The sequence below is a fragment of the Eptatretus burgeri genome, chromosome 7 (assembly GCF_056783735.1).
Source record: "Eptatretus burgeri isolate ZD-2024b chromosome 7, Ebu_testis_v1, whole genome shotgun sequence".
NCBI lineage: Eukaryota > Metazoa > Chordata > Myxini > Myxiniformes > Myxinidae > Eptatretus > Eptatretus burgeri.
Window position 1 is genome coordinate 21,137,720 of NC_140967.1, and position 27,260 is coordinate 21,164,979.

General features: G+C 48.4%; 1 protein-coding gene across 2 annotated transcripts; it reads left to right on the plus strand.

The window, feature by feature from the left end:
- Positions 1–19: 19 nt before the first annotated feature.
- Positions 20–27,027, plus strand: LOC147022800 (ADP-ribosylation factor 6-like). 2 transcript variants are annotated; one of them, XM_085887617.1, is made up of 2 exons: positions 20–593; positions 26,360–27,027. In XM_085887617.1, exons 1-2 carry the CDS (start codon positions 195–197, stop codon positions 26,552–26,554), a joined length of 594 nt encoding a protein of 197 aa, XP_085743743.1. In that variant the 5' UTR covers positions 20–194; the 3' UTR covers positions 26,555–27,027. The 2 variants fall into 2 exon arrangements, with proteins under 2 accessions (XP_085743743.1, XP_085743744.1); XM_085887618.1 differs by lacking the exon at positions 26,360–27,027 and adding an exon at positions 15,934–17,180.
- Positions 27,028–27,260: the final 233 nt, after the last annotated feature.

Sequence of the window (27,260 nt, forward strand, 5' to 3'; positions counted from 1 at the left end):
AACCACCCACTGCATTTCCTGTGCGCTCAAAAGGAAATTCTGTGTCACACCCATGCTTCTCCATATTGCTGTGGACGCCCATTCCTTTTTCTCTGCTCTCTGCCTTATCTTGGGAGCACGGAGCTTGGCCCGAGACGCGCTAACGGGAGTTTTGAAGGAAGGCAAGACCCTCGGCTCGGAGCCAAGGTTTTGTGATGGGCAGTAAGTTCTCTTCATCTGACAAAGATGTGAGCGTGGTCATGCTGGGCCTGGACAAAGCGGGGAAGACCACGGTGCTGTACAAACTTAAAAAGCAACCGACTGAAGGGGTCGAGCAAACGATCGGCTTTAATGAAGAGAAGGTGCGCTATAAGCGGTGTCAGTTCGGTATCTACGATGTGGGAGGTGAGCAGAAGATCCGCTCCCTATGGAGGCACTACATCAGCGAAGTGCAAGTTGTCGTGTTTGTAGTGGACAGCGCAGACCAGGAGCGGTTCCCCGAAGCCCGGAGCGAACTGCTGGCTCTGGCCGGAGAGATGGGCCGTGGACAGCCCCTGCTGGTGCTGGCGAACAAGCAAGATGTGCAGGGGCGACTAACGGTCCCGGATGTCCAGGTGAGGATGTGGGTCACGTGGTTTCTGTGGAAATTAAGAACACCAAGAAGTGGAACGGGAGGGTGTATCTCTCTCGAATGGAAGGAGTTCCTGATTTTACTGTTATTTAATGCTTTGCTTAACTCTCACCTATTTATGTATTATGTATACAAACATGGTCAGATTTTAACTCCCCTTTTGTGCTCCATATAGTGTATTCTTCTTTCCATTCCCACACATTATTCCCTTGCATTTCTTTCTCTTACTCCCCTCTCCTCCTTTCGCTATCATCGTCTCGCTCTCACTCACTTATGTACTTGATTATAATTTGCAAGAGGACGAAATTAGGAGACCGATTAAATGCAAAGAAGTCCTTGCCGGTGGATAAATCAACAGTTTATGGGATTTGAACTTGAGAACCAAGCTTCACGGGTGGTGCTTCAGGACACTTGTAGTTACAGTTGTCGTCTAAATTTGCATGTGAAGGCCTTAAAGTATATCAAGAGGGTCGGAGAGGTGCACAGGACGATACAGATCGGATTGAAAAGTGCAAGTGTATCATGGTGTGAGATCACAAGGGTGGTGTTTCACAAGTGCCTGCCAATGTGGCTGAAATATCTGTAGAAAACCCATGGGGAAACCACCTTAAATGTACCTGGCTGAAACCTAACCAATAGAAGTAGTAGTAGTAGCTGCACAAGAGATTGTTATGTGAGTGGCTGTGATGCAGTGTCTCAGAGCTATGAAGAGATCCTGTGAAATGACCGTGCAAAAGCAGGAGTTAAGGTGTAAAATACAGTGTTTGGGGGAAACAAAATGTTCAGGATGCAGCTCGAGGTAATATGTCCAGGTGCAGAAGATAGATTAGGGTTGTCAGATATTGGTGTGCGAGTTGAGGGAAAAGACGCAGAGGACGGTGATGCAGAAACTGGTTTATCATCAGTCTGATGAGGGCACAGCCATGCTGCTGCCCCTTGTAGGTTGGTACTGGAATTTGTTCACAGAATTCATGGGGGACACCGTGGAATCTTTATCGTGCAACTAATGCCAGCAAACATGACGTCCAGTTTAACGTCCATCCGGGGGACGGCACACACACATTGTTGAATCGCCCTGCCCGTGTAACACCGGGGTGACGGTTTATAGCGAGGTCAGAATTCAAACCCAGGCTAGACTGCTCAGAGGCGAGTGGAGGAACAGCGACAAAGAGGTGGAATAGCCTATCAAGGTGAATCGGTACGCACCTTGCAACAGTTATGAGAAAGCATAAATAAAGCAACCCGATCCGTTTTAGGGGAAAGGGAAGGAGAGTGGATAAAATCTCAGCATCCTGAGTCTGAAAAGTTGGAATTTTATATTTGGTTAAAACAACTGAAAGAAGCAGAGGGATTCGAACCTCGGAGGTTTGTTCGAAAATCAAAATATCATCAGAGATTGTGTGCACAAGTCACTGATGAAAAGGACTTTTTATTGTTCAAAACACTATCTGCAGCCACTTTTGCAAATGCATTACAGTTGAGAAGTTTGTTAATTTCCTGTGAACATGCAGCTGCCTGACCACACTGATTCACCACACATGTGAGGAAATGAATATTTCACTTCTCCTCTCTCTTCCTTGTAACGATAATGTAAAAACAAGCAACACTTTTGGGTTTAGTCTTATTCATCGATATGTCAATCAGTCACTTGACCCAAGTCTTTGAGGCCAAGTCTAAAGTCACTGTTGTATGACTTCAACTTGTGTAAAGTCTCACATTTACTTTCATACATAGTGTAGTACAAGCTATCAATAAATTAAGACAAAGGGAGGGCTTCATTCAATATTGTATCGTTTGTTCTGAAAATCTGTTTCACTCTTTCAGCATGGGGGACTTGGAAGGGGGCGGGACTCGGGGGATTTGGAAGGGGGCGGGACTCGGGGGATTTGGAAGGGGGCTGATGCAGGTGATTTGGAAGGGGGCTGATGCAGGTGATTTGGAAGGGGGCTGATGCAGGTGATTTGGAAGGGGGCGGGACGCGGGGATTTGGAAGGGGCGGGACGCGGGTGATTTGGAAGGGGGCGGGACGCGGGGGATTTGGAAGGGGGCGGGACGCGGGTGATTTGGAAGGGGCGGGACGCGGGGATTTGGAAGGGGGCGGGACGACGGTGATTTGGAAGGGGCGGGACGACGGTGATTTGGAAGGGGCGGGACGACGGTGATTTGGAAGGGGCGGGACGACGGTGATTTGGAAGGGGGCGGGACGCGGGTGATTTGGAAGGGGCGGGACGCTGGTGATTTGGAAGGGGGCGGGACGCGGGGATTTGGAAGGGGGTGGGACTCGGGGGATTTGGAAGGGGCGGGACTCGGGGGATTTGGAAGGGGGCGGGACGCGGGGATTTGGAAGGGGGCGGGACGCGGGGATTTGGAAGGGGGCGGGCCGCGGGGATTTGGAAGGGGGCGGGAGGCGGGGATTTGGAAGGGGGCGGGACTCGGGGGATTTGGAAGGGGCGGGACGCGGGTGATTTGGAAGGGGCGGGACGCAGGTGATTTGGAAGGGGGCGGGACGCTGGTGATTTGGAAGGGGCGGGACGCGGGTGATTTGGAAGGGGCGGGACGCGGGTGATTTGGAAGGGGGCGGGACGCGGGTGATTTGGAAGGGGCGGGACGCAGGGGATTTGGAAGGGGGCTGATGCAGGTGATTTGGAAGGGGGCGGGACGCGGGGGATTTGGAAGGGGCGGGACGCGGGGGATTTGGAAGGGGGCTGATGCAGGTGATTTGGAAGGGGGCTGATGCAGGTGATTTGGAAGGGGGCTGATGCAGGTGATTTGGAAGGGGGCGGGACGCGGGGGTTTGGAGGGGGGCGGGACGCGGGGATTTGGAAGGGGGCGGGACGCGGGGATTTGGAAGGGGGCTGATGCAGGTGATTTGGAAGGGGGCTGATGCAGGTGATTTGGAAGGGGGTGGGACGCGGGGGATTTGGAAGGGGGCTGATGCAGGTGATTTGGAAGGGGGCTGATGCAGGTGATTTGGAAGGGGGCGGGACGCGGGGATTTGGAAGGGGCGGGACGCGGGGGATTTGGAAGGGGGCGGGACGCGGGGGATTTGGAAGGGGCGGGACTTGGGGGATTTGGAAGGGGGCGGGACTCGGGGGATTTGGAAGGGGCGGGACGCGGGATTTGGAAGGGGGCGGGACGCGGGGATTTGGAAGGGGCGGGACGCGGGGATTTGGAAGGGGGCGGGACGCGGGATTTGGAAGGGGGCTGATGCAGGTGATTTGGAAGGGGGCTGATGCAGGTGATTTGGAAGGGGTGGGACGCGGGGGATTTGGAAGGGGGCGGGACGCGGGGGATTTGGAAGGGGCGGGACGCGGGGGATTTGGAAGGGGGCGGGACGCGGGGGATTTGGAAGGGGGCTGATGCAGGTGATTTGGAAGGGGGCTGATGCAGGTGATTTGGAAGGGGGCTGATGCAGGTGATTTGGAAGGGGGCGGGACGCGGGGATTTGGAAGGGGCGGGACGCGGGGATTTGGAAGGGGCGGGACGCGGGGATTTGGAAGGGGGCGGGACGCGGGGATTTGGAAGGGGGCGGGACTCGGGGGGTTTGGAAGGGGGCGGGACTCGGGGGGTTTGGAAGGGGGCGGGACGCGGGGGATTTGGAAGGGGGCGGGACTCGGGGGATTTGGAAGGGGGCGGGGTCCCTGGGGGATTGTGAAAAGTTTAACTTAACATCTTCAATTGTTGTCTTTTAAGATACTGTACTATGTTTTCTTTTAAAAAAGATAAGTCGTGATTTCATTTACATTTATTTCGGAAGTTTAAATCATCTTGCTGAAGTCGAGCGACATTTCCGTCATCACAAAATGTTAATCATCACGTGGTCACGTGTGCGGGGTTATCCATCAGGAGGCAATTCCCCCTCCCAGCACGAATGTTAATGGTATGAAAAGTTTTCACTCGAGACCACGTTTGTTCGATTGGTGCTTGGGCGGGGTGTGTTGTCGAGGTTGTGGACCCTCCCTTTCACCTCAGTGGCGAACGCTGGCGCGCGTATCACACGTGACGTAACACGTGCACGGTGTATGTCGTCATTGATCGAACCCGACACGCCCACGATGGGAAATCATTCACAATTTATTTTAAACTCCGTTTTAATTTGTTCTTTATTCAACGATTATTTCCGAACATTGTCCACAAGTCCGGATAAGCTCAAGTAAGTCACGTCACCAGACTCCGAGTCCGAGTCGCAAACTCTCGTGTTCATTTACTTCTGTTCAATTCCAGGAAAACTTTGGAGGGAGTTAAGGATTTCGCTGTTAGCAACAATACTAAGGCAAGGCAAGGTTGTCAGGAGAGCTGTGGAAGGAAACGTGCAGTGAGATTGATAAGGCAGGTGGAGAAAGTTGTAGAGAAAGTTGTCAAGTCTGATCTCCAAGTGTCACCTCAAATGACATGAGCACCATCATATGACACGTGTCCTGAACCTCTGTCCCCTTGCATGCTGTGAAGCATGAATGAGAAGACATTGCCCACCGAACATTGCACCCACCCATCCCCCCCTCCCCTGCCCCCGAGAGGGCAGTGCCTACCAACCATCCCACCAAGGCAATGCCAACCAACCATCCCACCAAGGCAATGCCCAACCAACCATCCCACCAAGCAATGTCAACCAACCATCCCACCAAGGCAATGCCCAACCAACCATCCCACCAAGCAATGTCAACCAACCATCCCACCAAGCAATGTCAACCAACCATCCCACCAAGGCAATGCCCAACCAACCATCCCACCAAGGCAATGCCCAACCAACCATCCCACCAACGCAATGCCCAACCAACCATCCCACCAAGGCAATGCCCAACCAACCATCCCACCAACGCAATGCCCTACCAACCATCCCACCAAGGCAATGCCCAACCAACCATCCCACCAAGGCAATGCCCTACCAACCATCCCACCAAGGCAATGCCCTACCAACCATCCCACCAACGCAATGCCCTACCAACCATCCCACCAACGCAATGCCCAACCAACCATCCCACCAACGCAATGCCCAACCAACCATCCCACCAAGGCAATGCCCAACCAACCATCCCACCAACGCAATGCCCTACCAACCATCCCACCAAGGCAATGCCCAACCAACCATCCCACCAACGCAATGCCCAACCAACCATCCCACCAACGCAATGCCCTACCAACCATCCCACCAAGGCAATGCCCAACCAACCATCCCACCAACGCAATGCCCTACCAACCATCCCACCAAGGCAATGCCCTACCAACCATCCCACCAACGCAATGCCCAACCAACCATCCCACCAACGCAATGCCCTACCAACCATCCCACCAAGGCAATGCCCAACCAACCATCCCACCAAGGCAATGCCCTACCAACCATCCCACCAAGGCAATGCCCTACCAACCATCCCACCAAGGCAATGCCCAACCAACCATCCCACCAAGGCAATGCCCTACCAACCATCCCACCAAGGCAATGCCCTACCAACCATCCCACCAAGGCAATGCCCTACCAACCATCCCACCAAGGCAATGCCCAACCAACCATCCCACCAAGGCAATGCCCTACCAACCTTCCCACCAAGGCAATGCCCTACCAACCATCCCACCAAGGCAATACCCTACCAACCATCCCACCAACGCAATGCCCTACCAACCATCCCACCAAGGCAATGCCCTACCAACCATCCCACCAACGCAATGCCCTACCAACCATCCCACCAACGCAATGCCCTACCAACCATCCCACCAAGGCAATGCCCTACCAACCATCCCACCAACGCAATGCCCTACCAACCATCCCACCAACGCAATGCCCTACCAACCATCCCACCAAGGCAATGCCCTACCAACCATCCCACCAACGCAATGCCCAACCAACCATCCCACCAAGGCAATGCCCTACCAACCATCCCACCAACGCAATGCCCAACCAACCATCCCACAACCCCCACCCCTCCATTCCCTAACTGTCATCCTTATGCCGCACGTAGCTGCAGCTTCGTAGTAGTTCTCTCACGCATGCCAGTGATGCTGATGCAGTGCCCCTTGTAAGTTGGAGTTGGAATGTATTCATGGTGCCGTGATAGCTCGCCTACTCTGCGAAAAACACTGTGGGATCTTTAGTGTCCACGAACTTATGCCGACAGACGGGGACACCCAGTTTAACGTCTATCCGAAGGATGATACACACACCGATGAATCGCCCTGTCTGTGGATGACATTGTAGCTGGGGGCGGGATTCAAACCCAGGCGAGACAGCTTCGAGGTGAGTATGTGTACCTTTACACCACCCTGTCAGCCCTTTCCCCAAACTGTACGTGCTCGCCTGGTGTTGGTTTAGTGGTTCGGGTGGTGGCTTGGGATCCTCTAGAGGGTCCTGAGTTCGAGTCCCGTTGGGCCACTGAATTAATACACCAGGGGGTTGACTCAGCCTGTCATCCTTCCGAGTTCGGCGTAGTTGATCTGTGTCACCAGGACCTGGAGAGTCGTTGATCTGTGTCATGGACCAATGGGGCTTTACTGCCCAGGATACTGTTTGGGTCTAGTTAACCTCCACCATCGAAGGTGAAGAGGTGATGTTTCACCCCTGACTGTTTGTTACTTGCAAAATCGAAGATTTTTCTAGTATATATCGGTTGGTCGATTTTGTTATTCTGTTGGCTGCTCTGAGAGCACCCTTATTCTGGACATTTCCATCTGTCTGTCTGTCCGCAAAACTTTGGTCAAGCCTCGGGGCTAAAAACCACTCAACCGATTCCAATGAAATTTGGGAGGTAGGACCAATATTTCTGGGAATCGTGTGCTTTCGAATACGAGACCCCGGGCCCAAGCAACGGCCCTTTAAAGTGGTCAAAAAAATCAAAAATAAATCAATCGAAAAATCGAAGCTTAGAGTTCTGTGCACAATCTATCTCGCTCCCTTCATGCTAACTTGCAGCCCTAACAAAAAATATTTGCAGGAGGAGATAGGTTTTGGGCGAGTACATGTCGAACATTTCAGAAACGGTTAATTGCGAATATCTCCAAGAGAAAGAGTGTGATTTTGATGAAACTTTGGTGAAATGTGTACAATGTGGCGAGCATGTACACAATAATGAATGGTTGCTATGCACACCTCCGTTGCTTAGCAACAGCTAAAATACTTTATCGTACATCGTACACTTATTGTGGACTGTACAAAAAAAATCAATACCTCCGAAACTGGACCTCCGAGGGACCTGTTTTTTTTGTGCCCAAGGAGAATGTCTTACAGCATCATATAAAAAATATAATCTTTAGCGAATAGAAAAATGGAATTACCAGGGCTGCCATTTGTTAGAGTCTCTTTGGAAACATGCCTGAAATTTCACAAGGCGGGTTTCTGGGCGCAAACTCAGAGGGCTGTGATAATCATATTTATTGTGCTAAATTGATTGATAGCATGTACATGAATATCGGCTAGTCGCGTCGGCCAGCTTTCCATCTAGAGCGAGCAGCCGTGTCGCCTCCCGGCTTGTCTGTTTGTTTGTTTGTCGCCTACAGGTCACAATACTTTAAACCGATCTTCACAAAACTTCACCACTTGGTAGAGTTTGTCATTACGAAAAAGTCTCTTGTTTTTGAGGTCAAAATGTCAAAAAGGTCAACAACTAATGTGGTATTTCTAAAATCCTCAATTTTCATCCGATTGACTTGAAATTTGAAGAGGATTTTCATATCGGGTCACTGAATTCAATCAACCAATAATTTTTGAGGTCAACATTGGCTAAAAGGTCAGCATAGGCCCAAGGTCAACAACTATGGTGGTATTTCTGAAATCCTCAATTTTCATCCGATTGACTTGAAATTCGAGGAGGATTTTCATATCAAGTCACTGAATTCAACCAACCAATAATTTTTGAGGTCAAGATTGGCCAAAAGGTCAACATCGGCCAAAGGTCAACAACTAAGGTCCATACATCCATTTGGACTATACTCTGTGCAGAGTGTTGGTGCTGCTTAAGCAGTCTCTTTGGCTAGTGGGCACAATCCTGGACGGGTCGCCACTCCGACACAGTATACCAACAAGCTGGTACTCATTTTGCCGACCTCAGAACGATGACAGGCCGAGTTAACCCCACCTGGTATTGATTCAACAGCCGAGCTAGATTTGAACTCAGGACCCTAGGATCCCAAGCCCACCACTCTCACCATTAAGCCAACACCAGGCATAACAACTAAAGTGGTATTTCTAAAATCCTCAATTTTCATCCGATTGACTTGAAATGTGAAAAGGATCGATATTTCAGGTCATTGAATTCAACCAACCAATTATTTTTGAGGTCAAATTTGTTTTATGGATTTTGCAAGTATCATGCTCTGCACGACATCTTCTTTGCGTTTGTCTGTTTGTGTGCAGAATATCTCAAAAAGTTGTGGACGGATCTGGACGAAATTTGGTGGGCACGTTGGGTGTGCGACATGGAAGAATTGATACAATTTTGATGAAGAAGTAATTCTTTACCATTGAGAGATAGGGCTAAACTGATATATCGCACAACATCTCAAAAATGTATTGGGTCAGATATGTTCTCGTGGATCAGGCATTGTGTGGCGGAGGTGCGCGCTCTACCGAGTGCCCATCTAGTTTGTTGATTGCGTTTATGGTGATGTGGGTGTGTAGATGTGTTTTTTGTAGTTTCCATTGTTCATCAGGGGATGTTTTGGAGGATGTCAGTGTAGTGTCTTTGTAGTGTTGCTTTAACGTGCCCAGGGGCCTGTGGGTGGTTGTCCATGTAGTGGTAAGGGTGATTAGAGTTGGCACTTTCCTTTGCAAGGAACTGTGCTCCTCTCATATCCAAGTGGTCTTTGATTTTTATCGTTTTTACGTGTGTGTGTGTGTGTGTGTGTGTGTGTGTGTGTGTGTGTGTGTGTGTGTGTGTGTGTGTGTGTGTGTGTGTGTCTGTGTGTGTGCTCGATGGGTGTTGTTAATGTGTAATCTGTGATGATGTGAAGAGCTTTGTTTAGTATGGTCTGTATGGTGTTGAGATGTGTGTTTGATAGGCTTTAGGCCCAAGGTGAGCTGGTGTAGTTAACGGCTGATCTAATGTACTATTTGTATGTTAGTGATAGTGTGTCTTTGTGGTGTCTGAAGTCTGTGAGTGCCCTAAGTGTGTTCAGCCTGGGTGTGCATGGTTTCGTAATGTCCGTGATGTGTTAAAAGTGACGCTGATTTTTGTGTGTGTGTGTGTGTGTGTGTGTGTGTGTGTGTGTGTGTGTGTGTGTGTGTGTGTGCGTCTGTGTGTGTCTGTGTGTCTGTGTGTCTGTGTGTGTTTGTGTGTGTCTGTGTGTGTCTGTGTGTGTTTGTGTGTGTCTGTGTGTCTGTGTGTCTGTGTGTCTGTGTGTCTGTGTGTCTGTGTGTCTGGAATAGGGATGGTGTTCAGTGTGATGTGTGCTCCAGCACTATGTTCCTTGGTGTCACTTGTTAAAAGAGTGACCGTTGAATTTGAGGGGGCTACTGTCATTCTGTTGATGGTGAGCCAGGTTTGTAGGGTGCTGAGGAAGGGTTGAAGTTGTGCTGTGATGGTGTTGATGTTGCTATGAGTTGATGTAATGGTTATATCGTTCACATATGAGGTTATTTGCATGTTCTAGGGTAGTTGTGGAGTGTCGTGCATGAACAGATGAAAGAGTGTGGTGGAGAGGACTGAGCCTCGAGGGGACTCCGTTATGAAAGTATCGTGTGCGTGATGACTTGCCGTTAAAAAAAAAAATTACGAATGACTTTCTGCATGATAGGTTATTGGCCAGCCAGCGTTTAGTGTTGCAGTGCATGTTTGTGTTTGAGTATTTTGTTTGTGAGTAAGAGTTTTGGGAGTGTGTCAAATGCTTTGCTGATGTCTATTGTGGTGAGAAAAGTGCGTTTTGGTGGTTTTGTATTGTTGAAACCATCAAAGGTGCTTTGTGTGGTGTTTGTGAGGAGGAGGGTGGTGGTGGTGGTGGAGTAGATTGGTCTGAATCTGTGTTGGGTGTGTGAGAGGGATGTGAGGGTTAGTGAGTGTGAGTATTCGGCATTCTGTAACTTCGGAGGGTGTGCAAAGTGATGTGATAGGTCTGTCGGAGGCTGATTTGATGGGATCTTTGTTTAGTTTAAGGAGGTAATGATTTTTCCTCGTTTCCAAATTTGGGGAATTTTTGAGTGTTGCAAGGAGAAATTGCTTGTGTTTGTGAGGGCTGATATGCTGTATGGTCCAAGGTGTTTTAAAAGTAAATTGTACATGTTATCAGGGTCGGTAGCCACGAGTTTTTTGATGATTTTTGTTGTTTGTGTGGGAGTGGATAGCATCATGGTGGTGTCGAGTGGGTGGCTTAGTTTGTGTGTTGTAAAACTTCTTTCTCTATTCTCTGGGTCCGATATGAATTGTGTGTATGTCCTGGTCTATGAGGATGTTAGCTTGTTTCTCTGTTTGGTGTGTTCTTTGTGGTAGTTATGGCTACATGTGAGGGTGTTGTGCCACTGTTGGAATTAGTGATGCTGTTTATGGTTTTGTCCAATTGTTTGGTATTGTTTGAGTGGTCTCGTGTGTGTCGAAAGGAGTTTCTTGAGTTTGAGTGGTCTCGTGCGTGTCGAAATTGTTTGAGTGCAAGTTTTGTGGGTTTTTTGCCCTATTATTTTGTTGTTGATGTCTGTGTTTAGTGTTTGAATCCTTTCTACTATGTCTGGTGCTTTGGGTGTTGGTGTGTTGTGTTTTAAGTTGTCTCGTTGTTTTTTGAGGTGGTGTGTGTGTGTGTGTGTGTGTATGTGTTTGATATCTGAGTGTTGAATTGAATTGTGAATGTATGTGATGAGGCCTCCACCTCTGGTGGTCGGTCTGTTTGAGCGTGTCAGTGTGTAGTTGGGGATGGTCGGTGTTTTGTTTTTCTCGTGTGATTTGGTTTCTTGTATGATGGCGATATGAACGTTGTTTGTGAGAATGAAGTGTTTAAGTTGTATGGCCTTGCTGACGAGGCCGTCTGTGTTGTATTTGACGATATTTAAGGTTATTTGTGCGTTTCTGGGGTTGAGGTGGTCGTGGCCCTAGGTTGGTTTCTATGTCTCTGGATAGAATGAGGAGAAAGGTGAGGACTTTCAGAGGGTGGTCACTCCCAAAAGAAGAAAAAAAAATAAAGAACCGTTTGTTGTGGATATGTGACGTATGCGTGAGTGTGGTGTTTGAGTGTTTGTGTGTGATGTGCTCTTGTGGAAGATGAGAGGGGGTGGACTGGTCCTTGGGGAACGATCGGTGTTCTGACCGTGATCACGCTGCTCCTCCAAATCTAGGCAGCAAGGAAGAGTGGGGACGATTTGGCCCCCCGTCTTGCGTTGGGGGGTGCAACCACCACGAAGAGTCATCCCCAGTAGTTGCTTGACTTGGGGTAGGGATGAGTGGGGGTGAATTGATTTGGGTAGTGGGGATGTGTGGGTGTGAATTGATTTGGGTAGTGGGAATGTGTGGGGGTGAATTGATTTGGGTAGTGGGGATGTGTGGGTGTGAATTGATTTGGGTAGTGGGGATGTGTGGGTGTGAATTGATTTGGGTAGTGGGGATGTGTGGGTGTGAATTGATTTGGGTAGTGGGAATGTGTGGGGGTGAATTGATTTGGGTAGTGGGGATGTGTGGGTGTGAATTGATTTGGGTAGTGGGAATGTGTGGGGGTGAATTGATTTGGGTAGTGGGGATGTGTGGGGGTGAATTGATTTGGGTAGTGGGGGTGTATTGATTTGGGTAGTGGGGATGTATGGGTGTTAATTGATTTGGGTAGTGGGGATGTGTGGGGGTTAACTGATTTGAGTCGTGGGGATGTGTGGGGGTTAACTGATTTGAGTAGTGGGGATGTGTGGGTGTGAATTGATTTGGGTAGTGGGGATGTGTGGGGGTTAACTGATTTGAGTCGTGGGGATGTGTGGGGGTTAACTGATTTGTGTAGTGGGGATGTGTGGGTGTGAATTGATTTGGGTAGTGGGGATGTGTGGGTGTGAATTGATTTGGGTAGTGGGGATGTGTGGGGGTTAACTGATTTGAGTCGTGGGGATGTGTGGGGGTTAACTGATTTGAGTAGTGGGGATGTGTGGGTGTGAATTGATTTGGGTAGTGGGGATGTGTGGGTGTGAATTGATTTGGGTAGTGGGGATGTGTGGGTGTGAATTGATTTGGGTAGTGGGGATGTGTGGGGTTGAATTAATTTGGGTAGTGGGGATGTGTGGGGGTGAATTGATTTGGGTAGTGGGGATGTATGGGTGTTAATTGATTTGGGTAGTGGGGATGTGTGGGGGTTAACTGATTTGAGTCGTGGGGATGTGTGGGTGTGAATTGATTTGGGTAGTGGGGATGTGTGGGTGTGAATTGATTTGGGTAGTGGGGATGTGTGGGTGTGAATTGATTTGGGTAGTGGGGATGTGTGGGTGTGAATTGATTTGGGTAGTGGGGATGTGTGGGGGTTAACTGATTTGAGTCGTGGGGATGTGTGGGGGTTAACTGATTTGAGTAGTGGGGATGTGTGGGTGTGAATTGATTTGGGTAGTGGGGATGTGTGGGTGTGAATTGATTTGGGTAGTGGGGATGTGTGGGTGTGAATTGATTTGGGTAGTGGGGATGTGTGGGGGTGAATTAATTTGGGTAGTGGGGATGTGTGGGGGTGAATTGATTTGGGTAGTGGGGGTGAATTGATTTGGGTAGTGGGGATGTAAGGGTGTTAATTGATTTGGGTAGTGGGGATGTGTGGGGGTTAACTGATTTGAGTCGTGGGGATGTGTGGGTGTGAATTGATTTGGGTAGTGGGGATGTGTGGGTGTGAATTGATTTGGGTAGTGGGGATGTGTGGGTGTGAATTGATTTGGGTAGTGGGGATGTGTGGGGGTGAATTAATTTGGGTAGTGGGGATGTGTGGGGGTGAATTGATTTGGGTAGTGGGGGTGAATTGATTTGGGTAGTGGGGATGTATGGGTGTTAATTGATTTGGGTAGTGGGGATGTGTGGGGGTTAACTGATTTGAGTCGTGGGGATGTGTGGGTGTGAATTGATTTGGGTAGTGGGGATGTGTGGGTGTGAATTGATTTGGGTAGTGGGGATGTGTGGGTGTGAATTGATTTGGGTAGTGGGGATGTGTGGGTGTGAATTGATTTGGGTAGTGGGGATGTGTGGGGGTGAATTGATTTGGGTAGTGGGGATGTGTGGGGGTGAATTGATTTGGGTAGTGGGGATGTGTGGGGGTGAATTGATTTGGGTAGTGGGGATGTGTGGGTGTGAATTGATTTGGGTAGTGGGGATGTGTGGGGGTGAATTGATTTGGGTAGTGGGGATGTGTGGGGGTGAATTGATTTGGGTAGTGGGGATGTGTGGGGGTGAATTGATTTGGGTAGTGGGTGTGAATTGATTTGGGTAGTGGGGATGTATGGGTGTTAATTGATTTGGGTAGTGGGGATGTGTGGGGGTTAACTGATTTGAGTCGTGGGGATGTGTGGGTGTGAATTGATTTGGGAAGTGGAGATGTGTGGACATGACTTGGTCGGTGACCGCAAGACTTCACCAAAAGAGGAAAGGTTACTAACTCTACGTCTAGACTTTGGGAGGATAATAAGGAATGTTTTCCTGGTAGGGTGCCAATGACTAGGAGGGATGGAGGAGAAAGAATAAAGAATGAAGAAGGTTTTTGTTTGATGAAATTGGAGATTCCAGGCAGAATTATACTATTATTTGGAAAAATAAGAGTTGAGAGGGAAAGAAAGAGGATGTGGGACATGAACAATGACATATAGCATGGAAATTGAACATGGGAATAGCAGCAATGTGCTAAAAAAAATTAATTATCTAGCCCACGACATTCAGGATCATCCTCACACACTCACCGGGACTTTCCAAACAGAACAAGACTAAGGATGGGAGTCACTAAAGGAGAAATGGTAGATACCAGTGGAGGTACGATGATAAATCCGAGTCGTGCACCGGTGGAGGGTGAGAGTGGCTGGGAAAACGATGGCTACACATGTGCTCAAGCAATGCCAACAGGCACAAAACACGCCAATAATGTAACGGAGGATGTGCAGAGATGCAAGGATGGCACAAGATGAGGACGGCACTCTGCTGAGCACATTCCTCCACCAAGCTGAACAGTTTACGTTTTGGATCCGCTGAAAGGCCAGACCTGGATTCAGACCTGAAACGTAGTCGAATCGGCTTGTTCTTGTCACCTAACCAACTCGTCCACCAAGTTTTGTCATCACTCGTTCACAACTTTTTGAAATGTCGTGCTATGTATCGGTTTCGGCCCAATCTCTCAATGGTGAAGAATCACTAAAAAAAATCTCTTATCGAGATCTGGATCTTCACCAAAATCAAATCAATCCTTCCTTGTCACACACTCAACCTGTCCAGCAAATTTCGTCTGAATCCGTCCATTCAGATCCGTCTGATCGGGCTGAAAATTTTTGACAAAGAGGTTGATTATAGTGCGCATAAAAGCGCGGAAGCCGATTTTTGATTTTCGAAAAAAAAAATATATAAATATTTTTCGGATTTTTTTTCAAAAATTTCAGTCCCGTTGCTAGACAACGGTGGCGTCCATAGTAACGGTGCTCAAAAGCATACAACTAGATCCTGGTATGAACCTACCAGTCAAGTTTCATCAAAATGGGTTGACTCTTCTGGCCTCCAAAGCTGTCCATTACATACAAACAAACAGACAGACGGAAAACCTGAGAATAACGGTAGTCTAGCGACCACCCAACAGACAGGTGGTGAAAACATTACCTCCACCAGCATTCGGTGGCGGAGGTAATAAAAGATGGACAAAATCTACTGAAGTCAGAAACCTCTATGGCTTCGGAAGTCGATCAGTACTCCTTTATCGCAATCTTACACCTGCGCTCATGGATACGTCTGACTATTTTTTGTGGTCTTAAACTTGGTAATTTCCAGATGTCCGATCTCAATGATTTACAAAGTACTGTCTGGGAAAATGATGTTATTCGATTTGGTGAAGGAATGTGCAAGCTTGTTTTTTCAACTTGCAAAAGCGAAAAGTGGTCACCATGGATCGAAGGCGCAGAAAGGATGGAAGGAACAGAGAAGACAATGATATGATGGATGAATGTTGGATTGTCTCTGAAAGAAAGGATTAAAATTTCAGAAATCGGGAAGACATAGATTGAAAGTGTTAAGAAAAAGACGAAATGTTTTGGGTTTGCACAAAACTGATGCAATGGATAGATCCGTATGGAGGAATGCCATCATTCGACCAACACCTTGGAAAAAAGGGGGGAATGTTAGTAAAAAGTTTGTTAGTAGTAGTATTAGTAGTAGTAGTAGTAGTAATGTGTGAGTTTGTTTTTAAGTTGCAGCCTTTTGCATTTATCTGGAGTGCAGGAAAAGCTTGAACTGAAAACCATTCGAGATCGGCCCTGGCACATTGTGGGCACGAGTGCGGTCTCAGGAGAGGGACTCGATGATGCCCTGGCCTGGCTCCACACCAATTATGGGTCATGATCTGATGCGATGACTTCATAACCTGTTGACATTTCCTGATCCAAACGGGAAACAGCATGCCCCCAATGGAACGTCTCACTCGATTCTCGTTTTTGGTTGCCATTTTTCGCCAACATCAAGTTCTATTTTCACAAATCCTCTAATTTTGTTGACCGGTTGCCATTTTTAGCCAACATCAAGTTTTATTTTCACAAATCCTCTAATTTGTTGACCGGTTGCCATTTTTAGTCAACATCAAGTTCTATTTTCACAAATCCTCTAATTTTGTTGACCGGTTGCCATTTTTAGCCAACATCAAGTTTTATTTTCACAAATCCTCTAATTTGTTGACCGGTTGCCATTTTTAGCCAACATCAAGTTCTATTTTCACAAATCCTCTAATTTTGTTGACCGGTTGCCATTTTTAGCCAACATCAAGTTCTATTTTTCACAAATCCTCTAATTTTGTTGACCGGTTGCCATTTTTCGCCAACATCAAGTTCTATTTTCACAAATCCTCTAATTTTGTTGACCGGTTGCCATTTTTAGTCAACATCAAGTTCTATTTTCACAAATCCTCTAATTTTGTTGACCGGTTGCCATTTTTAGCCAACATCAAGTTTTATTTTCATAAATCCTCTAATTTGTTGACCGGTTGCCATTTTTAGCCAACATCAAGTTCTATTTTCACAAATCCTCTAATTTTGTTGACCGGTTGCCATTTTTAGCCAACATCAAGTTCTATTTTTCACAAATCCTCTAATTTTGTTGACCCGTGAGATATTTGAATACGAGAGATGTCTGTTTAAGATAATTTTGTCCTGATTTTGGCTGTCATTCTCGTATCTCAGGCGTCTTCAATTTCACGGAGGTGCTTTTCGAGCTTGTCAAGGCCTTTTACTGGTTATAAAAGTACAAAGTGAGATATTTAAAATAATAATAATAATAACAGAATTGTCATTTATATGTGGATTCAAGTTTGCTCCCCCTTTCACATTTTGCGTGAATTCTTTCCAAGTTCAAGTAATAATAATTTTTTTTTTAAATCGCTGTTATTTAATCCTTAAAATTAGAAGAACTCAAAGCTTAATTTTGCAGTAAATATGATTTCATGGTTGAATAAATTTGACGTTTGTACGTTACACAAAGTTGGTATCGTGTCATTTAATTGGCTCGAGCCAGTCTCCAACAAAATGACAGAGGGAACCAGAGGTGGTGTGTTCATGGGATTCTTGTTGGGTTTTTTAATGTGACCAATCCCATTGCTCATGTGATGTTTAAGGAGCACGTCGGTCGTGGACCAGACGTGTGAAGCTGGGGGCAGGATCGGTGCGCATGATAGCAGGAGGTCGCTCAAATGGCTGGAGATCCATGTACAAGTGAACCAAGTTATGACGGAGTGTGTTGCATTGTTCCTTATCCACGATGCATGATGTTAGTGTACAAGGAAGCACATTCTCGCAATAAAAGACTCAACAGGCGGTTGCGTTTGATGACACGTGCTGCGAAGGAAACACAGACGGCGTCAAGGTGAGGTCTCCAGTGGACTGCTTGGCGATGGTGTGAGGTGTCATGCAAAGTGGCACAATGCTGGCAACTGGATGTCACCTGTTTGACTGCTCTGTCCAAGTCGAGAGCATAGAAAATAGCGGTGAATCATGGAACTAACTTGATGATGGGTCAGGTGGTCCAGCTGAATGTGCAATGCCGTTAGTAGGCCATTGAGCACTTGACGTAGGACAATGATGCACTCACGTACTGGGGAAAGGGGCTCATTGCGATGGGCTACTAGTAGGCCATCCTTGGCAGCTGAAGTGACCTGAAGGTATCGCTTGAAATCCTTTATGTTGGGTTTTTTTTATTTAGTGGTCGGGAACCCTGTACCAGGTGTACACGAGTTCTTAAGTCTGAGCACTCTGACTGAACTTCTGACCAAGTGGCTCTGCTGGTGAAGGAAAGTTTAGCAATGCCGGATATATCAATATCCTGGGCTGATACAAGTACGACTACAAACTCTTCCTCGTGCTTTGCAAAGGCACAGATTTGGTCGGTAGTATCCATGTGGCTTAAGATCTTGGAGTCTTGAATTCAAGCTCCTGTTGGGCTGTTGAATTAACACCAGGTAGGGTTGACTCCACCTGTCATCCTTCTGAGGGAGGCAAAATGAGTTCCAGTACGCTGGTAACAGGGTGCATTGCATCAGCAGCACAGCTCTGCCCCAGAAAATGATGCAGCCAAGCAGCCACAGTCTTCATATAAATTAAAAGAAACAAACCAACAGTTAGAGGTTCAAATCGTTTTTACTGTATTTTAAAACACTCCAAGTGCGACGGTAAAAACCGTGCTTTATCCAAACAGGACCACATTTGCGCCAGACAGGGAAGAGCTGCAATGCCCACGACCCTCCCAGCAGAGATGACGATGCAATGGGCGGATCATAAATATGCATTAGGCAAGACAATAGTGGAGCATAAATATACATTTTACATTCAAACTTAGTTACATCACATTCAGCCCTTGAACGATACCTCACAGGCCAGGCCCAGAAAGTATATGCGGAGCTTTCATATGAAGACAGAAATAACGAGAACGGCACTCGCTCAAGTGCATACCTCCTCCAGACTGAACAGTTGACATTTTGTATCCTACTGATATGCCAGTTCTGCATCCACACCTTAACCAAAATCTAATTGGCTTTTTCTTGTCACCTACCCAACTCATCCACCAAGTTTTGTCATAATCCGTCCACATCTTTTTGAAATATCTTGATATATAATATATTGTTGCGGTTCTCCAAACTGCATGCATCCAACAGATAGTGTCCCAAGACAGTTATTCCATTATTATATGTGTAGATAGTCCCTTTCCTTTTGTTTAGCAGGACAACAAGGGAATGCATTGCGATGATCTAATAGCTAGGGTTGCTTAAAATCATTTTCTTCTTCATTTTGTCTCATTATTCCTGAGGTAAATCAGCCACGTGCGCCTTCGCTGTAAGGTGGGGCCTCATGGAGGCCAGCGCGTGCGGTGCCGCTGTGAGGGAACTGCTGCACAGAGATCCTCGTTCCCGGGTGAGCCCTAAACCCAACATATGCAGCGAGTCATGTGGTGCGCTTGGCAGTGCGGGATTATCGACTCGGGCTTCCGATGGTCTGGGGAGGATTGCCAGTTGCATTAAAAAGGTATACGAATGAATACCTCTTAAGAGGTTGCACGAATGGTGTTTTTCACAACACAGGAAACACGGCCAGCATGACGCCCACGCTGCACGAAACGCGTACGGAGGCCGATAAAGACGACTCCACGCCATGTTGGGCGGGATACGAGTGTGCGGAGTAGAAGAGGCACGTTCCTTTTCAGCCTCAATATCTGACACATATTGGTGTTCGCCCCGCGCACATGCCAGCGGAGTCGTGTGAACGCGAGCGCTGGCCACGTGTGTTATGGCCGAACCGCGTGCACTGTATGGAATGTGCTCGAAAGCAGACACGTATGCCGCTCGTGAAACGTGCATGGATTTATCCATAATGATGTACCTTCGGCCCTCGCTGGCAGCAGCGGATTCTCCATGGATGGTGAACGTCTTCTCGTCTCTACGGTCAGCGAAGCTGCGATCGAGCCGGGGAATGTACAGTGCGGGCCACGCGAAGCGAGCGCGTTGATCGACGCTGGTCGAATGCCTGAGCGGGCATGCGGGACCCTCGACCGGTCGCCCAGGCACGGCCCAGGGTTTTTTTAGGACGATTCGCGTGCCAATTTCGGTGTGGGCGATTCATGTCATCTTGTGGGGTCGGAGCGGAATATTGCCGCTGTCTGGGATGGCCTTGCCGGAAACAAAGTGAGGCGGTTTCCGGCCAAAGTTGGCGGACCACGTGAGGGGTTGGGGCCAATCAGAGCGCCCGATTCAGGTGATGACGTTTCGATTTGGCATGCCCCCCCCCCACGCGCAGGCCCTATAAAGGTTGGTGAAGTCCCCCCGCCTTTCTCTCTTGCCCTTTTCTCTTTCTCCGCCTCTCTCCCGCTCTCGCCTCGCCTTGTCGACACGACCCGTCTCCTACTGTCTGGACTCCGTCTCCTCATTTTCGCCCACACGACGTCGACCCTACCCGCCTACCTGGTCCCGCCTGCCACTCCATCCTCGCACTCTGGACTCCGCCCCTTCTCGACTCAAGCTCCTCCTTTCCGAACACAGTCTCCACACATATGGCTGAAGCCAGAGACGACGCGCACACTGTCGGGTACCGCACCACAGAGCACCCCTCCCCCCCCCGAAACGTATTGGTGGCGTGTCATGCTGTCAAGCACCAAGGTACCAAGATCATAGCCTCAACTCCCCTCCCTTCATGGTTCAAAACTTTCTCTTCATTGGGTTTTGTGTGTTTCTGTGTGTGTGTGTGTGTGTGTGTGTGTGTGTATTTTTTTTTGCTGGCACCTGTCTGCTTTAGTAAGACTGCAGAAGATCGTTATCATTATTATTGTAATTGTTATTATTTTCACCTTGTCTGTTCTGTGTCCCCTTTTGTAAGTTGCCTGTTTATTTTCTGCACTACACCTCTCTCCCCTATCTCTGCCCAACACGCCCAAATAAATCTTTATCGTAACACATACATTTCTTCGCCCATTGTTAATAAATTATTATTAGGAATGTTCCCAGCTCGTCTTTGTGGTTTCTTTCATTGATCCAGCATGGTCCGAATCCTAGTTTAGCCAGGACTTTATTCCCAACGATTCGTTCCTTTTAGCCGGTACGTCTTTGGCATTGTCGCTCGGCTGCATCCGATCCGGAAAAGTGATCCGATCTGATAGAGTGATCCGGTTCGGACAAGGCGTACTGAGGGCGTGTTCCCCGGTAATTAAATCACGTGATGAATTAGTGAACCCGATTAACCCATAGACAGGAGGACCCCGAGGTCACGCGGTTGAGTTATTGGCATCCATGGTCGGTTAAGCGACCTGCCGCATCACGGAATTATCCGTATGCGATGGCCTACAATTCCGGGGAGTCTGGTGGGAACTGGATAGCTTCCCCCACCAAGTGGTCTTCTCACCCGACCCCCGGCCAGCAACAACATATATATACATTTATACGTATATATATATATATATATATATATATATATATATATATATATATACATTTATACATATATATATATATATATATATATATATATATATATATATATATATATATGTGTGTGTTGCGGATCCAGGGTGGCGGGAATCTGACGCGGTCCCTGGTGCCACCCTCATCACCACCGTCTCCGGGAGTCTATAACGCCGGCCGGCTCGGCACAGGCCTCGGGTCACGCGTTTTTAATCGCGATACCAACGTAATCCTGTACCTTACCAGTTGGGGAGATAGAACCCCGAGTTACAGACTGGCTTTGTCAGTGACCGAGCGGAGTCTACCAGTCTGTAGCCATTTTGGTCTTGTATACCAATCGAACGGATCATTCCTCGACCCGACGAGCATTAATCCATAGCTGCAACTTCATCAGAATTAACCAGATTTATTGGGGACATCAGGGATCACAACACAAGCAATAACACGACAGTGGTTTTATTAACAATCAACCCGTTCTTAACTTGGGAACCACGGCTAAAAGGTTTCGAGGGGATTACTACGAAATATGCCTCATACAACACGTGCAAACAAAGATGCATGCAGGACAAGACAGAGTACTTGGTGATGGCTCATGGACGAGAGGACTGTGTCCCAAAAGCACGAAGGTCGCTCGTAAAAACCAGCGGGTTTCCACGGGTTCGAACTCCCGCTCGAATGTGCCGCGCAGCAAGAAATGGCGGCGCAGCACTCCAGCTCCCCGACACATCGGCGATGCGAGATCGCCAATCTCTCTCCAGGGTTCAGCACACGAATCCCGGCCTTGCCTGTTCTCCATACAAGGTCCCAGTCGAGGTCCGAGTTCCGCAGGCGGATCACAACGTGTCGAGCCGTGAGGTGAGCAAGGACCGTCAGACGCTCCGGCGTATCCTCTCGGCCTTCCCGCCTCGAAGCCTGACTCCTGCTTCGTCCACTCAGTTCCTCTCTCGGTCGAATCACCGACATGCAGGTCGGTTCAGCGTCTCTCCCGGCAGACCCAACACGGTGCCTCCTTCGTTCGCTCGTTTCGAAGCGACTCGGAGCACGCCTCGAGAACCCGGCCGTTCCTCACACACCGCACTCCTTTCGTCCCCTTTTCTTTTCTCCTTCGAGTCGTCAGGTGAATTGACGTGCAGGTTCCGCTTTCTCTGCCGGCCAATTCACCACTGCCTTTTTCTTTTCTCTCTCGCTTCGACACATGTCTTTCTCGGCGACTACCTGACCAAAGGCTCCTCCCCTCACGTCACTTCCTGTCCGGGCCACACCCCTCGCTCTAGGCCACTCCTCTCAGCCCACTGGGAGGGGCCTATTCCGGAATGAGGAAGGAATAATAGCGATCTCTCGTTTCACCACCATAGCACGAACACAAAAACAGTCTGTTACACCTCCCCGACTCACACACTGTGATGAATTGAAGGATGTGACGCGTGATCGCGTGTCGCGCGGCTCGCACACGGGACAGATAAAACCGAGATTCCGCGTGGTCGGGGGGATTGTCCCTGGGGCATTGTCATTTACGGCGGTGGTTCACTTGGTGCTCGTTGAATGGTAAGAATTGAGAGTATACCGGACTCCATGCTAATTGCTGATTTATTTTGCGGTGATCTACTGCACGTGCATACTTTGCTGCACATGTACTCCTTGCTGCACATGTATTCCCTGATGTGTCTGTAGAATCGGCTTCAATCAAGTGAAATTAAGCCTACACTCTGAAGGTTTTCCCTCGCATTCATTTCAATTTATTTCACTTGATCCCTTCGGCTCCCTCAACCGACGATGGACAAGATCTACAAACCGGAGAGATTCGACGAAGACCCAAACGCAACTGACTCGGAAATGAAATGGTCGCATTGGTTCCGTTCCTTCTCACACTATCTGACCATCATCGAAGAGGGAGCCGACAAATTGGCCGCCCTTGTGAATCATGTCTCGCCCAGCGTATACAGGCTCTTCTCGGAGTGTGACACCTACGAAGCAGTGATCGACGTGCTGCAGGCGCTCTACGTGAAGCGCAAGAACGAGGTATACATACGACATCTTCTCAACACACGCAAGCAAGCAGCCGGGGAGACAATCGATCAGTTCCTGCAAGCTCTGAAACAGCTGGGAAAAGACGGCAGCTTCCGGGCCGTAAACGCCGAGGAACACCGAAATGAAGCGACCCGGGAGGCATTTATCCAAGGACTCAGATCAGCCCACATACGGCAACGCTTACTAGAGAAAGCGCAACCCACTCTTGAAAAGGTAGTCGACCAGGCTCGAGCGATGGATATGGCTCAGCAGCAATCTGAGTCATTTGGGACACCGATGCTGCTAATGAACGCCGCTACGGTGGAAACTCAAGGAACCCCACAGACACAGACACAGCCTGACACAGGGGATGGAGAAAAACCTGAGGAGTCGGATACCCAGACCTCGTCAAACTCCTCAGCAACTACTCCGGTTGGTAAATGCTTCTTTTGTGGGTACAAAAGACACCCCCGCCACAAATGCCCGCCAGAGATGCCACATGCATGAATTGTGATAAGAAAGGGCATTATGCCAGGGTATGTAAATCTACTCTAAGGAGAAATAAACCCACTTCTGCGGCTCTCAACTCACAAAAGAAACTAACTGCAGCCTCACCGGGGAATCTATCCAAGGCTATCATCAACGTACGAATTAACGGGCAAATGGCTGAGGCTCTGATTGATACCGGTAGCTCTGAAAGTTTCGTCAACAGCTCGCAAGTGAAGGGCAGGAAATGGAAAATCCACCCGACAGACAATACAGTATGCATGGCCGCCACATCACTACAGTCCCGCGTACGAGGGTACTGCAATGTTGAATTGGACGTAAAAGGGTACAGGCATCGGGATGTAAGGGTACTTGTGCTTCATGATTTATGCGCAGACGTAATTCTGGGTCATAATGTCCTCAAGCAGCACACGAGCGTCGAAATACCCTTTGGAGGAAGCAAACCTCGTCTAATTCTAAATGCTTTGACCACCGCAGAGGTAACGTCCCCCCAGCTGTTTGCTAACTTGTCGCCGGTCTGTAAACCGATAGCGATCAAATCGCGGCGATATACCACTGCTGATATGAACTTCATCACTTCAGAGACCAAGCGATTACTGGAGGAAGGAATTATAGAACCGAGCGATTCGCCATGGCGCGCACAGGTGTTGGTGACCACCAACCAGAACCATAAGAAACGAATGGTTGTCGATTATTCCCAAACGGTCAATCGTTTCACCCAACTCGATGCCTACCCTTTGCCGCGCATAGACGAGATGGTCGAACGCGTGGCCAATTATAAGATATTCAGCACCATCGATTTGCGAAGCGCCTATCATCAAATTCCCATCCGAGAGGAAGACAAACCTTACACCGCATTCCAGGCAGGTAGGCGCCTCTTCCAATTCAGGAGGATTCCATTCGGTGTCACGAATGGAGTAGCTTGCTTCCAACGAGTTATGGACGACATCATCTCGGATGAAAACCTCAAAGACACTTTTGTTTACGTGGACAATGTCACAGTGTGCGGTAAAGATCGGGGGGAACATGATATGAATCTGGACAGATTCTTGAGCATTGCAAGAAAATATATTCTGACCCTCAACTACGAGAAATGTGTGTTCTCGGCAAGGTCAATTGATCTTCTCGGCTACACAATAGCCGACGGCACGATTAAGCCCGATCCTGAGCAATTGCGCCCACTTCGTGAGCTACCCCCACCTCATGACCTGCAGACAATGCGTCGGGTGATCGGGATGTTCGCTTACTACGCTAGATGGATCCCCTAATACTCTGAAAAAATACATCCCCTAGTGCATTGTAAAAACTTCCCACCAGATGCCGCTGTTGTAAAAGCTTTCCACTGCCTCAAAGACGATATCAGTAATTCCGTGGTATTATCGATCGATAGCTCGGTGCCCTTCGTGGTGGAAACGGACGCTTCCAATCACGCGATCGCCGCGACGTTCAATCAGTCCGGCCGACCCATCGCGTTCTTCTCGAGAACTCTCTCTGGAAGTGAGCAGAGACACTCGGCAATAGAGAAGCAAGCGTACGCTATTGTCGAAGCCCTACGTAAATGGAGGCATTATTTACTGGGCAATCACTTCACACTTGTCACGGACCAGCGATCCGTTGCCTTCATGTTTGATGGGAAAATAACGGGAAAATTAAGAACGAGAAAATAATGAGATGGCGGATAGATCGATCTTGTTATAGTTACGACATTGTTTATCGGCCCGGGAGGGAAAACCCTGCTGCAGACACCTTCTCTCGGGTCTACTGTTCGCCGACAATCGGTCGGGCTTTGCAAGACCTTTCATGGGACTCTGTGCCACCCGGGGGTAACCAGAATGGCACATTTCATGCGCAGACAAAACCTTCCCTATTCTATCAAAGATATTAAACAAATGAATGCTTCATACCCTGTTTGTGCTGAACTAAAACCCAGATTCTATGGCACCGCTCCCGGCAGATTGATGAAGGCCACTTCTCCCTTCGAGAGACTAAATATCGACTTCAAAGGGCTCCTGCCGACCGAGACAGACAACAGATACATATTCACTGTTGTTGATGAATACTCAAGGTTCCCATTCGCATTTCCATGCTCGGATATGACCTCGGGCACTGTCGTGAAATGTCTGTCTGACCTCTTCGCCATGTTTGGGAAACCTTCGTACATACATTCAGACAGAGGGCCGTGTTTCATGTCGGCCGGGCTAAAACAATTCCTATTAGAGCACGGCATAGCAACTAGTCGAACGACGGGTTACAACCCACAGGGTAATGGGCAGGTGGAACGGTATAACGGAGTCATTTGGAAAGCCGTAACTCTGGCGTTGAAATCGAGAGGACTGGGCCCCGAGCGGTGGGAGGTTACTCTTCCCGACGCTCTGAATTCCATACGCTCTTTGCTCTGCACGTCCACCAATGCAACTCCTCACGAACGAATGTTTACTCACCAGCGGCGTTATGTTGATGGCCAATCGGTGCCCAACTGGCTAACCCATCCCGGAACAGTGTTCACGAAACGCCCGGTACGACAAAGCAAGTATGAACCCATGGTGGAGGAGGTCGAACTCATCGATACTAATCCAGAGTATGCTCATGTTAGACTTCCTGATGTCAGGGAGACCACTGTGTTGGTTCGCCATCTGGCTCCCGCAGGTACTCCTCCTGCAGGTACTCCACCATCGGGTACTCCTCCCTCTGACATTCCCTCCCCAGGTGTTTTCCCCCCCAGGAACTCCACCCGGGAATGGTGGCAATGGAGCTGCCGCGTTCCACCCGAGAGCGATCGAGGAGTCATCCCCGGCACGAGTCGAGGCTCCCCAAGAGGATCGGAAGCCTCCCTCAAGTGAAACCGCCATTTACTCCCGGAGAGGTCGACGGATAAAACCCCCTCGCCGACTCGATCTGTAAAGGGGGATTATCAGCATCCCTCGATGGCACCTTACCATGCTCCTATAACTCAAAATAATCCTCACTGCTTGGAATGTGTGCTTCTGTAGTTTAAATAGTTCGCGCTGCTTGAAATGTATACTCCTATAGCGTTGAAGTAATCATGGTGCGTTAGTTGAGCCTCTAGTTACATTTTAAAGACGGGGAGAATGTGATGAATTGAAGGATGTGACGCGTGATCACATGTCGCGCGGCTCGCACACGGGACAGATAAAACCGAGATTCCGCGCGGTCGGTGGGATTGTCCCAGGGGCATTGTCATTTACGGCGGTGGTTCACTTGGTGCTCATTGAATGGTAAAAATTGAGAGTATACCGGACTCCGTGTTAATTGCTGATTTATTTTGCGGTGATCTACTGCACATGTATACCTTGCTGCACATGTATTCCCTGATGTGTCTGTAGAAGCGGCTTCAATCAAGTGAAATAAAGCCTACACTCCGAAGGTTTTTCCCTCGCATTCATTTCACACACATTGTCCCTTATACCACACAACCTATCTATACATGAATTTAATGGGGGAACTGAGCTAATCCTATATTTAGTATTCCCGTAACAATATATATAAACATATATATGTACATATACTCATATATATATATATATATATATATATATATATATATATATATATATATATATATATATATATATATATATATATATAT